The sequence below is a fragment of the Tupaia chinensis genome, unplaced genomic scaffold (assembly GCF_000334495.1).
Source record: "Tupaia chinensis unplaced genomic scaffold, TupChi_1.0 Scaffold000316_1, whole genome shotgun sequence".
NCBI classification, from domain to species: Eukaryota; Metazoa; Chordata; class Mammalia; order Scandentia; family Tupaiidae; genus Tupaia; species Tupaia belangeri.
Window position 1 is genome coordinate 9242792 of NW_006159809.1, and position 13542 is coordinate 9256333.

The following is a 13542-nucleotide window of genomic DNA, read 5'->3' on the forward strand; positions in this document are numbered from 1 at the left end:
CACCCCCCAGGGGGGATGGCCACGCCGCAATCCCTTCTCCTCCATTCTTCTCTCGGGATCCTGGGCACGCACGCACACGCGCCTGGCGTGAGTTTTAAGCCGCCGGGTCCGGGACTTGAACTGCGGTCGACTACATGGGAGTCCAGCAACAGCCATTATGCTAACTGCTGGTCCCATGGTTCCAATCTCTTTGATGCCCAGCTTGCCCTTGGACTATTTCAAATATGCCTATATCCTTGAAATAATCCTCTCTCCCTTCTCTCCCCTTTCTGGCTTAGGCTACTTTGCATGGATTTCTGTCCTTGCTCATCTGAAATGTTACTGTACACACCAACTATAGAGAAGCTTCAGAGCAGTTAGATGGTGTTGGAACCATTCCCAGGGCCGTGGTTAGTAGCATCTGAAGCATCTGAAGGGGTTCTTTATAGAAGACAGGGCTTGACCATAGGCTAACAGTTGGGTTTAATGTACTTCAACAAGTTGCCACCACCACAGTGCACTTTTGGTCCTGTGCATCCCACATAGAAGTCATAAGGACTGTTAGTGTAAAATGAATTCAGTGCCAAATGGATTTATTGCAACTTAAAGAAATCGAACATAACTAGCAGAAAACATTTTGAGAATGACATGGTAAGAATGACTAGCATGCATCTTTTTCTGTGTAGCATATTCTGTTGATGAAATCCATAGCGGTTTTTAAAATTCTTTTTAGTCAGCAGCCGTCCCTCCACAGAAGGAAATGTCTACAACCCACAGTATACTGGTTTGGAAGCAGCGTCCTGAATAAAATAACAGGCTTGTTCCTGATAAAAAGAAAAGAAGCCATATCAATGTCTACCCGAGGACTCTTTCAGGGTTAGAGGGGAAGGTTAAACAGATTTCAGATTTGCTATGTACTTATTTCACGATCTGCCTATCAATCCATCTATCTATTGAGTTGAAATCAATCAGTTCAGAAGTCTGAAAAGTTGTTGCTTCTTTGAGTGCCCAGAAATTAAGTGATTATTTGAGACATAGGAAATCAATACGTTTAAACAATATGTTCTTCTTCCATTTAGCCATTTATGTTTTCATGTGAATATGCCTTGAGTTTATTCTATATCCACCCAAGAGAGGCAATATTCCATAATGTTTAGGAGAGCAAAATCCAGAGCTGAAATGCTTGGGGTTGGCCCAGGCGAGGATTTTGTGGCCTCTCTCTGTTCCTCAATTTTCTCAACCACGAAGTGGGAATATCAATAGAACCTATAATATTAAAGTGCTGTGAGGAACAAATTAATTAACACACGGGATATAGACCCAGTGTCTGGCACAGAGCAAACACTCTGTGTTAGCCTGATAACCATCCCTCACCTGACTGGTGCCCTCTGTGGTCATGCCCCAGAATAGTCTGACAATTTTGCCCAGCACTAACTTGGCATGCACATTAAGGAGGCTGCTCACCTCGCATCTCCTCAGCCATGTATGTCGGAACGCTGCGGCACATGCTAGCGATGTTTTTTCCAAATTTGTTCAGGTCACTGACTTTGTTAGGGCTGACTGAATACATCAGGCCTTTGGGAGGTGGTCCCTCTGGTTCCTTACCCTGAAGAGGAATATGGAGAAGACAAGTAGAAAGGAAGAAAATGAGAGACTAAATGCCAAGTCGGGTAGTTTGTTGATTTGAAAGGGTAGGTACAAGCTCTTTAGGGGCTCTTACTCGACTACAATTCTTTGCTTTTGTTTTTCTATAATCGAGGTGACAAAGAGGCAGTTCTCTGCCTGTGTTAAACTAAACTATTTTGGCCTAAAACAGCTGCTGTACACCCACACTTGGATTCCTATGGATAAGCTGAAAGCCTGCATGTTAGGCTGTTTTCTTGAGCTGGTTACTAAGTTACAACCAATCACACTATCCACACTTCTGTCAATCACAGAAAGCCCAACTTTTAGGCTGTCCAACTGCAAATAATCCAATCATTTCTCTACCTCACTCCCTCACTTTCATTTTTTGTACGTCTTTCCCTTTCCTGCACACGTCATTTGCCCTTTCTGTAAATTATATACACCATGACCACATGCCTAGCAGAGTCTCTCGGAAGCCATCAATTGGGAGACACCTGATTTAAATCACCTTCCCTTTGTTTAAATAAACTCTGTTAAATTTTGATTTATATAAAATTTTGTTTTTGACACCTGTATATCTCAGAATATCTAAGTGTTCCAGGAGATATAGTTGGGTTGAAACCTCAGCTCCTCATAAAAACACGTCTGAGGCTAAATTTACTCTGAAACTTGGATTTATTTGATTGTCTTAGATTCCTTGGATTGTGCTATGTGAAAACTAGCTTCTAAGAATCCAGTTTATTTATTTTCTCTACTTCATCAATGAAAGGTGCTCACTTACCATTTCCAGAAATATATGAACTCCAAAAAACATTTTTAAAGAACCATACATCTTCTTTTTCCACCTACCTCAACTAGGATTACTAGATAAAATACAAAACATGTGAATTTCAGATAAATAACAAATCATTTTCAAGTAAAGTATATCCCAAATACTGCATAGGATACACTTGCACTTAAAAAAAAAGAAGGTCCACTGTTTATCTAAAATTCAAACGTAACTGATTATTCTTCATTGCTAAGTTTGATAAACCAAACTAATTCTTGCAGAAAAATATCCTTGGAGAAGTGCTGAAGGCTCCCATCGTTATGACCAGAGATTTGCTCCTGTAACAGTCAAGTTATCAGGTGTTCTGCTGAGCCCGGGTAAATGTAGGTGTGAGCCAGGTGTGAGCAACAGCATTTGAGGTGGGCAGCTGCCTCCCCTCAGGCAATTCCCAATTGCTATTTGCCCTTTGTCCTGCACACTACAACATACTGAGGCCCAGAGGGAATGACTGTGACCTTCTGGCTATTTACTGGAAGTTATAAGACTTCCCCTTACTGAAAAGAAAATACGTATTTTTACCTGCTTTTCCTTGGCCAATGCATCAAGGGCTTGAATGGAGGGCATGGCACCCTTGTTCATTTTGTGCACAATGCATGATTGCTTGCTAAAGAATCTGGTTGCAGCGTAGCCCTGTTAAAGAAAATGGTAGATAGTTAGGCAAAAATCTCTAAGGAGATTTTCTCATCTGAAGTCAGTTCCTCCAGTAGAGAAAAACAGCTCAAACTCATGATGAGCTGGACTAGCAGCATGGATCAGGCCATGTTTTGCGATTGTACCTGTTGCTGGTACTTGTAGATAGACTGCAAGCTCTTTGAGGGCAGACTGAGTGACCAACTCATTGTTTTATTTTCAGGTTCTGGCATGATAAGGGTAACTACATATTTCTGTTTACTAAAATGAAGTTTGAAAAGCTATTGCATGTTAGTCTCCTTTGATGCTTACAGTATATCGAGGAAGCAGTTAAGACAAACATTAATTTTCTAACTGATCAGCCGGTAAAATGGAAACAAAATGGAGTTTGATTTTTAAATCAAATGAGGTTTATTAAAGATAGAACTGGTAAGTGCAGAATTAGACCTCCTAACTAGAATCAAGTGTGTTTTGGGGTGCTTACTTTTTTTCCTCTTATTAATACATGTTTTCATTTACATTTGCTTTGGTATTTTGAATTACAGGTAAAATGTAAATTTCTGTCTTTTTAGAAGATAAATGAAGACAAAGCAAGATGGGCTTTGCTTTGGTGGCAGTGTTGCTATTTAGGTCTTTTCTCATTATTGAGGGTATCTGCAGGCAAGGCAAGAGGATTTTAATGGTTATCTCAGATCTCCACAATCTCTTGAACAAAACTAACAATTGTTTATTGGTTTGAATTTTAACTATTAATAGCTGTTACAGCCTGAGAGTAAAACTGGGTGAGCAAATAAGCACTTTTACTTACAACGATATGCTTTGGTGTAGTTATTCATAGAATTTATTTTAATTTTAGTTTTCTATGGTTAGCTTTTTTTTATTTTGTTAAAAAAAGACATTATTTTTATTTTGTTAAAAAAAAAGACATGTTTTTAGAGAATGAAGTTTGCATATTGGCTACCTACAGTCTCATAGTCCCAGAGGCTATTCCAGGAGTTCCATCCATCGTTATTGTCCACGTTGGCCACGTTATGCTCGTTGTTGACACTCACGGACTGCTGCCCACTGCCGGCACTGTTGTTGTCATCGCTGATGTTGATATTCTGAAGTTGATAAGAAATTAAGCATAATTTAATGCCACTTTTTTGGGGGGGGAGGTGGAAATGTACATTGGTAACAAACCTTAAAAAGGTGAGACTTACATAGTCAGCAAGGGCAGGAATTAGGAAGACTCCAACAAGTCCAGTAAAGACAATCTGAAATCACAAATAACATCGGTCCACTGTTACATGGAGAAAGGATGTCCTCTTTTTTTTTCTCCCACAATGCAAGCTTATGAAAAATATTTACTAATTTTACCAAAGTATTGAATTTCAAAGGTAAAGTCGAAGTGTGGATTAATTACAATACCAGTAATTATGTTAATGGGGTAATATAATTAGAATTTTTAATGTAGGTCTTATGAAAAACTGATGAAAAATAAAGTTTTAAATGAATTAGATGCCTGCCATGAAAATGGTTATAAGTTCCTAAAAAGCATATCTGGAAATGATTTAAGTTCATTTTCCTTTTGATTTGGGATGCTTTCCTCCTAAGAGAAGTACTCCTTTTATTAAGAAAAAAAGGTTTTTTGTCTTTTTAAAGCAATGCATTAGGGGACCAGCTGTTGGTATAATGGCTATGTTGCTAGACTCCCATGTAGTCGAACACAGTTTGAGTCCTCAACCTTGTGGATTAATTTCACGCCAGGCGTGTGTGCGTGCGTGCCCAAGATCCCAAGAGGAGAATGAATGAGAAGGGATTGTAGCATGGCCATCCCCTCTGGGGGGTGATGCTTTGTGTTCTGCCTCTCTGTTTCTCTCTCTTTCTAGCAAGTGCATGTGCCCTATAGCAAGAAAGAAAAAGAAAGAAAGAAAAAGAAAGAAAGAAAGAAAGAAAGAAAGAAAGAAAGAAGAAAGAAAGAAAAAGAAAGAGAAAGAAAAAGCAATGCATTAGTAGTAGGTTGGGGGCTGACGTTAAAAGACCTGGACAGGTCATCTGGCTTTCAAGTGTGACTAACAGAAGGAAAGTCAGTAATGGGGACCCAAGGGACTTGGGTATATGACGTGGGCCATCAAACACAGAGTTTTATGTTTCGAGTGCCTATTCTCATTTCTTTTGCCTGGGACAAAATAGTTTGAAAACTGCACTGAAGAGTAAAGGTAATTTTTTAGTTTTTTTTTTTTCATCTTAAAAAGGAGTTAAAAATTAATTTTAAAAAAAGTTTAGAGGTGGGAGAAATTTTAGAGAGTATAATGCAGTCCTTTTATGGAAGAGGAAACTGAGTTTCAGAGGTCAAGTGACTTGGCCAAATCTATACCTCTGATTCAGGGCAGCTCTAGGAGAGAACACATCTTCTGTGTCTTAAGTTTGCCACTCTTAAGAGGACTTATTCTGGATAAGCATTTTACATTTGAAGCTGCATTGAAAGCAGAGCCTGCTGTAACAGAATCCAGTGTGTAGCAGGTTGAAATCACAAGAAGATATTCATCTAATTCTAGCCCCTTTGTGTTCAGTTTATAAGAAACACAGTAGTAGTATTTCCTTTGCCAGGATTCTGTGGTCCATCTTCCACACTCCTGGGCTAGTATTTGGAACCACCTGCTGAGTTGCTGCACTTCACACTTCAAACACTTTTCCTGATTTCATGGCCTTGGACAGGGCTCAGACAAAACCTTTTTCTTGGAGACCCATTTCACAACAAAGAATGTGATAGGAAGACTCACTCCCTTGTTTGGATAAGCTTTTCATATTGCCCAAACAAGATCAGGAGTTCTGGTAAAAGGAAGAATTTGAGAATGAGGAATCAGGTGCTTTCTAGAGTCTAGTAACTGCTTATCTGAGTAGACCAGAATCAGATGATCTGAAAAATAATCTTATTAAAGATAGCTCCAAGGGCTAGCAGGCAGGATGGTGGTTAGGGCACTGGACTCTCACATGAACAACCACAGTTTGAGTCCCAGACCTGGTGGTTTGCTCTCTCCCTCTTGGTCTCTCTCTCTGATGAGTACACACACCCTATAGCAAAATTTTAAAATTAATAATAACGAAATTAAATAAATAATTCTTTTAAAAGAAGATAGTTCAGTATAAGTTGCTTGGACAGATGTCTAATCCCAGTGTAATTATCTTTCTCTAGACAGATTTTTATGAATGCTATGATTCCATGTAAAGGAGAGATTTCTTTTTTTTTTTTACAGCTTTCCATTATAGTGATATTGCCATAAGGAACAGATCATTTTACATAAGAATGTTAAGTTTCCAGATGCATGGTAATAAATTCAAAAGGAGAAAATCTACTCACTGTGAACTTCATCTTGCTTTCACGAAAGCAATGAAGCGGAGAAGGCAGGCATGGACTTGGATGAGAGAACTTCTCATATTTGTACTTGACAGGCTTTGCTCAAACTAGGTGTGATCAGGTGGGGTCAGAGACTTATCATTCTCCACTTCCCATATCTGTGCCATGACCCAGCATACCAGGAAACCTTTCAGAATATCTACCTGGTTAGCAAGGCACTCTGACATGGACTAGATGTGACTCATCACCTGTTGAAGTTGAAGGTATCACAATAAACTCAATATGATTTATGATAACTTCTGGTCCAGTTGAAGCTATGGGTGTGGGCATTTTATACTTTGACATAACTCAGATTCAGGAGAAGAATAATCCCTAAAACCAAACAAAACTACAGATGAAAAACTGTGTATACTTGGCTTTCTAGATAGCAGTCCCTGTGGTAGGAATGGTTTCCTACCCTTACCTCTACTTGAGCACAGTGTAATAGTTTTGTGTGGGCTACACATGCTCTCTGAGCTCCTCTCACCAAACCTATCCCTTTTTCTACAAACGTGAGCTCTCTTAATTATAGTACTCTTTTTTTTTTTTTTTACTGCCACATCAACTTAGTTTCTAAATCTTGTCATTTTATCTCAGAGTTGCCTTTCAGCTCTGGCCTTGCCCACAGCTCCCCACACCTGGACTTTTATAAAAGTTGTGTGATTGATCCCTCTGGTCATCAGTTTCTTGTATTCTTGTACATTTTCTTCATTTTTCCTAAGGTTGTCTTTCTTTTCTTTTCTCTCATTTTTTTTTTTAAATTTGCTATAGGACATATGTCATCACCAGAGAGTGACAGAGAGAGAGAGAGAGAGAGAAAATGAGAAGGATAATGAAAGAGAAGTCACCCCCTGGATGGGGGATGATCACTGAAATCCAGTCTTCATTCTCCTCTTGATTATCTAGGCATGCAGGCACATGCACCCAGCATGTTTTTCTTGCAGGTTCAAGACTCAAACTGTGTAGCCAGCCATCTGGAATTTAGCAGATTTAACCACCATGCCACCCGGCTGGCCCCCTAAGGTTGTCTTCCTAAAAGCACATATGTAGACATGTTTCTACCATGCTTAGAAACTTTCCCTGGCAGCTTACAAGATCAAATTGAAACTCATTAGAATGGCATCCAGGGTTCTTTATAATAACGTTTCCAAAGTCTCTCCAGCTGTATCTGCCTCTTTAGGCCAGGTACCTAAATTGTAGTTGCACCGGAGTTCCCACCGTTCCTGCAATAGCCGAAATGTCTCCTGACTCTGCTTGTACATGCTGTCCTCTCATCCTGGAGATCAATCCCTTGCCTTTCTCTTGGTAAACTGCTACTCTTTTTTCAATACTCAGCTTAAATAGCACTTCCTCAGTTATATCTTTCTATGTCCTGGATGGAAATTTCCTTTTTTCCTCCCTAGAACTATGAAACAAATATCTATCATTTTGCTTGATTCTAGAAAACTCAGTTTCCAGAAATTACACTATGATAATGAAAACATGTTTTCATCAGACGTGGAGAGTAGAAACTGTCATTTGACCAAATAAGTACATGCTTAAAACAGTCCAGGAGGTGAAAGTTTTTATTATTTTGTCTCCCCACACTCCCCCATTACTTCTTTCTAAAAATTAGAGTTGGTAAATTTAACTTGCCAAAGAAGAAAACTGTATCTCATTAATGGCTGAGCTACAAATTTATACTTTGGAAGCCTTCTGGAGCCCACAATGATCCTCCCATGCATGGATTAGAATCAGAGGACAGGGGTACATGGTTATAAATCATTAACTATCAGCATCTCTTTCAGAATGTTGGTATGAGTGGATAGAACAGTTGTGGTAAGATTTTGGTTTTGTTTTTAATGCATCCATTAACTTATTTCAAATTCCCTCTTTAACTGTAAGAGGTCAATAGAACTGGTGTTGGAGGCAAACCAATATGAATATGTCTTTTTATCTGCTTCCAGATGTCACTAAGTCACTGCAAAGACAAAGATCATATTGCCTGTCTCTGCCTTTAGATTTAATCTTGAGTAGTCATTTTGCTACACCCAAGCAGTGCCCAGTAGATCTTTTCATATTATCCTTTAACAAGGACTTACGGTGGACCTATTCTACAATGGACCCCTGAAACAATGGAAGATGCTTCATGCCAGATAGATCAATAGGGTAGATAGATAGACAGATAATAGACCTACAGATAATAGATAGATAACATTTAGATAGATTATGGCTGGATAGATAGGTTGATAGATAGATACAGTTGTTCTAAATTCCCTCCTAGAGACAGATAATTCACATTCATGTATCAAACTTGCTAAGAAATCTGTAGGGGGGACATTTTTACCATGTTGTTTTATCCAGATTCTCTAAACTTCCTTGACTACAGACCCTGCTTGTTTTTTTCTTTTATTTTCATTTATTTTTCTAACATCTAATAATATCCCTTCACCTTCTTTAGGAAAACAGCAATTATGCTACCTCTGAGGATAAACCCTGAACTTGAAAATCTATTTGGGGAGCCAGTGGTTGAAACTAAGAGACCTAACTTCTATTCTTCCATTCAGCAAGTCTCCCCCTCCCCGCCCCAGGCCTTATATTTTCTATGGGTAAAAGAGAAGAAGTTCTTCCTGATATAACATACTTTAATGGCTCCACAATAAAAATCTCTTTCTCTGTGTCTTGTATGACATGTGTGTGAGTATACATGCTGATACATATATGAAGCTCAATTTTGAATTTTGAATTGCATGGAGGAGATGTTCAAGCTAGAGTATAAAGAGGACATAGTATCTATTCATTTCTGATTTTTGGAGCAACCAGAGAAGTGCTACCCTGCAGGGCTGCAGTGACACGTGGTGGGAGTCCTAGGTGATGGTGCAACCTCAGGATCCTGGGTTTAGTGTAGGGTAAACCAGCCAAGGGTAAATAGGCCCTTCCCAACCCGCAGAGGTCAAAGAGGGCCTTGCCAAGAAAGGAGCTCCTATCATCATCTTATCTCACAACGCACACACACCCAAGGCTTCGTTTAGTCCACACCCTCATTTTGAGCTCAGTGGATACTCCCCTTTGTGTAGAACAAGCAGGGTGCATTCTATTTACTATACATTCATGCTATGGATCTAGAGAGACACCGTTTCCCCACAGATCGACTTTTAGCATTTCTTCTTTCTATCTGAATGTAAGGGAACGCTTACTTACAGAGTGTGTTTTCATCATTATCTCAAGATTCCTTCTCCTGTATAGACCTGTTAATGGGCCGATCTGGCTGTCACTAATACCTATGAAACCATTGTTAATCTCATCTTCTCTTTAATACTTGCTTCATTTCCCAGTAATTAGGACTCAGTGGCCGTCAGCCCATTGTCCTCATACTCTAATTTGTTTGAATGTAGAAATCCCTTTGTGTAGAGACTGTCTCAATCTCCTTGCCTTTATTGTTGCTTTACTGAGCAACTTGCATACCAGTTTGATGGTCCCTGTGCAATCCCAGTCAGGTCCCTCGTCCCACCATGGACTAAGTTTACCAGCCTGTAACACAGACTCTAGTAATGGTTGCTGTGACTATAGCCTCGGTGCTGTGGCAGCGACATACTCTTATTAAGCCCTCCATCTGTACTTGTGGCCATTGGTCCTCCATCTGTACTTGTGGCCATTGGTGCTTGTGGCAGCGACATACTCTTATTAAGTCCTCCATCTGTATTTGTGGCCATTGGTGCTGTGGCAGTGACATACTCTTATTAAACCCTCTGTCTGTACTTGTGGTCAGGGATGACACATCTCTGGGGAAAAATGTAACATAAGCAAGCAGTGATATATTGTGCCTGGCCCCATAGCACAGTGGTTAAGCACTGCACAGAGGAAGCCAGATCCCATATGGGCTGCCAGAGTTTGAATCCCAACTCCTGTGGGTTTGAAAGCATACGGAGTTCATATGCATGGGCCAAAGATTTTAATGGGATGGAGAATGGAAGGAAACAGAATTGCAGCGTGACTGGGCCCTGTTGAGGTCCTTTCTCTCTCTCTTTTTCTCTTATGTGCATACATTGTGCCCTCTGGCATCAAAAAAATAGTAACAAGGACATGTGAAAGAAGTTTTAATTATTGCTAGAAAGCTTCTAATGCCAGAAAAGTCAAATGTACTATGTAGTTGTTTTGGTATAGAAGAGAAATTCTTTTCAAATTACAGCAAAGTAGAGGGAGTTCTTTACTGTAGCATCACTGAACTCTTCATTTTTGTTGTTTCCTCTGGGACCACTGCCTTCCAAAGCACATATAACTCTGCTTTTCTTAGCTGCGTGTATGTGTCTGTTCAGTTGCACTTGCCAGACCTTCTGGATCCCCTTAGAAGCAAGCAGTGATATATTATGTCTCAGTTTAATTGTTACCTTGAATGTTAGGATGTTTTTTGGAAAGAAGTTTGGAAAAATCTTGCTAAAAGAAGCTCTCCTGGGTAATTTCATCATTTGTATAAAATGTATGAAAGTAGAAGTAAAGAGAATGTTGATCAATAACTTCATTTTTTTCATGATCATGTTTAAACCTGGTTAAACACTTCTGTCCTGAAAAAGAGATTTTGAGAAAATATACCCATAGAAGGAGTAGAAATCACCAAGTGAGAGTAACTTGTTATTAAGTTCATGACTAATTCAGAAATAATAACACTATTCCTTGTTCAGTGTTTGAACTGAAGCAGTTTAGACAAACAAACATGGTCATGCTTAAGAAGTGTCTATTCAGTTGGACAGTCAGACCTGGAAAGGCCTGCCTATATGACTGTGGGAGACTTAAAGAGGCAGAACAACTGGTTCTCAGACTCCAAGATCCTGCAATCTATGAGAAATGGGCCTAACATCATGTGCATGTGGTCAGGGCAGTCACACAGGGTCCATGCTCAGAAGAAAACCCACCCTTGGGTTTAGTGCTTTGTAGTTGCTGTGTTGAAATTCTTAATAATTTTTGAACTTGTGCTTTGTAGTTGGAGTCCAAATGGGGCAATGGAGCATGCACTAGAGGCTTGGGGCTTTGGTTAATACTGGGTTCTGTCCCCCACCCTGCCAGATGGGCTCTCACTACTCTATTCCCTCTACTGGGGACTGGGGGCTGGCTGGAGAACAGGAAGGAGCAAGGCTGGGCACTTGCAACCACACATTGAGTTGCAGGGTGGGAACTCAGACAACTCTAAAGATTTGCATTCACCTTACAAACATCTCCATGCACGAGGAGGTGTGATGTGAAATAGTGAATGAAAAACTAGCAGGGGCTGGCACAGAGGGGCTAGCAGGTGGTGTTGTAGTTGAGGTGCTAGACTCCCACAGGATGAGTTGTGGTTTGAATCCTGGACCTGGTGGTTTGAAAAATCACACTGGGCATATTTGTGTGCATGTCCAAAACCTCAGGAGGAGAATGGAGGAGAAGGGACTGTGGTGTGGCCCTCTCTCATAGGGGGTGATTTCTCACTTTCTCTCTCACTGTCTCTCTCAGGAGAGCATATACATCATATAACAAAAACCTTAAAAAACAAACAACAAAAACACATCATCGTAGGTTGAAAGAAAGAGAGAACCTATGGAGGGAAAGAAAGAGTTTTTGTCTTCTTTTGAACAAAAGGTGCCATCTTTTCATTTGGTACCAGGGTCCACAAATTATGCGGTTGGCCGTGATGGGAGGCAAGACACACTCATCATAAAATAAGAAGAAGGTGAGGATTTGTGAGGCCTTGTAACCCCTCTGAAATCACATGGCAGGTTAATAGTGGAATGATGAATTCACATAACTCTGGAACCTGTGTCCTTTGATTTACGACTTGCGGCTTCTCCAAATGAGCAGAAGAGACAAACATTCAGAGGAACGATCGCGAATTCCCTAAACTGGAGTTGCTACAGAGGCTTCATGCACCGTAACTGGACCTTGGCTGAGCCTGAAAGAACTGGCCGACAGAAATATGGGGAAGGAGGTTCAGGCTACTCTGGCTTAGGGAGCAGCAGTCAGGCGCTGTGAATTGGGAGTTTAGTGGCACTGGAAAGCCCACTGTGTAACATTCGTAACAGTCTCAGATCTACCTTTGTAGTTACTGAATAGCTCATTTAATCACAATTAGAGAAAACCAGGGTCATAATTGGATAATTCTTACCGAGAGCCTATGATTTGCTACTGAGTTCAAGATATTACAGAAATTTAGTCTTCACTAGTAGCCACTTGAAATTTCCTTTGGCTCAATATTTCCTTGCTTGTCTACAGGCTCTTTTCTCCTTCCACACCCCTCTGTTCCAACACTGGGCTCCTCCCAGTAAATTAATATTTTAGTTGGTGGCCATGGGTGTTTCTCTAAAAAAGCAATCACTTAACTTTGTCGTAGTTGACACACCTTTAGGTTTGATTTAGTCTCTTCCTAAAACAGTATTGAGCACATATAAAGGAAGATATATTAACAAGTATGTGTATTATGGAAATGAAAATATCCTTTATTGATTAAAATTTCAAGACACGTTTTGAAATAAATCAAATGGATATAGCGATGATACGTAATAGCCTTCCTGGCTCTTTTAGGCAGTAAGTTTCCTGGGACAGGATCATACCTCTCGTGTCTATCACACTTCCTGCCTCCTCATTAGGGCTCAATAAAGGATGACTTCAACTGAAATTCAGATACAAAATAGGTTCTACTAATGTCCACTTTCTTCAAATCTAGAAGAGGTCAAGCAATTCCCACACTCCCCTTCCCTTTTTGAGTGTGAGTTAAATAAAATAAAATAAAATAAAATAAAATAAAATAAAATAAAATGAAAAAGAATTACAGGGATGCAAGTGTGGTACAACATACACAAAACCATAAATGTAATACACTACATTAAGAGAAAGAAAGGAAAAAACCATATGATCATTTAAATCAATGCAGAAAAAGCATTTGACAAAATATGACATCCCTTCATGATTAAGTCTCTCAGCAAAATCAGCATAGAAGGGTCATTTCTCAACACAATCAAAGCCATGTATGAAAAATCTATAGTTAACATTATACTGAATGGGGAAAAGCTAAAAACTTTTTCACTAAAAACTGATACAAGACATTTTCTCCACTTCTTTTCAATATAGTGCTAGAAGTACTAGCCAATGCCAT

General features: G+C 39.7%; 1 protein-coding gene across 1 annotated transcript in view; it reads right to left on the reverse strand.

Moving 5' to 3' along the window:
- Positions 1-528: 528 nt before the first annotated feature.
- Positions 529-13542, reverse strand: part of GKN1 (gastrokine 1) — a 22100-nt gene continuing 9086 nt past the window's right edge. The window contains exons 3-8 of the mRNA XM_006151289.2: positions 6408-6500; positions 4267-4320; positions 4030-4167; positions 2954-3064; positions 1444-1585; positions 529-803 (exon numbers count right to left, since the gene is read on the reverse strand). Coding sequence (XP_006151351.2) covers positions 709-803; positions 1444-1585; positions 2954-3064; positions 4030-4167; positions 4267-4320; positions 6408-6500 — 633 coding nt within the window. The 3' untranslated portion in view covers positions 529-708. The remainder of the gene's footprint in view (positions 804-1443; positions 1586-2953; positions 3065-4029; positions 4168-4266; positions 4321-6407; positions 6501-13542) is intronic.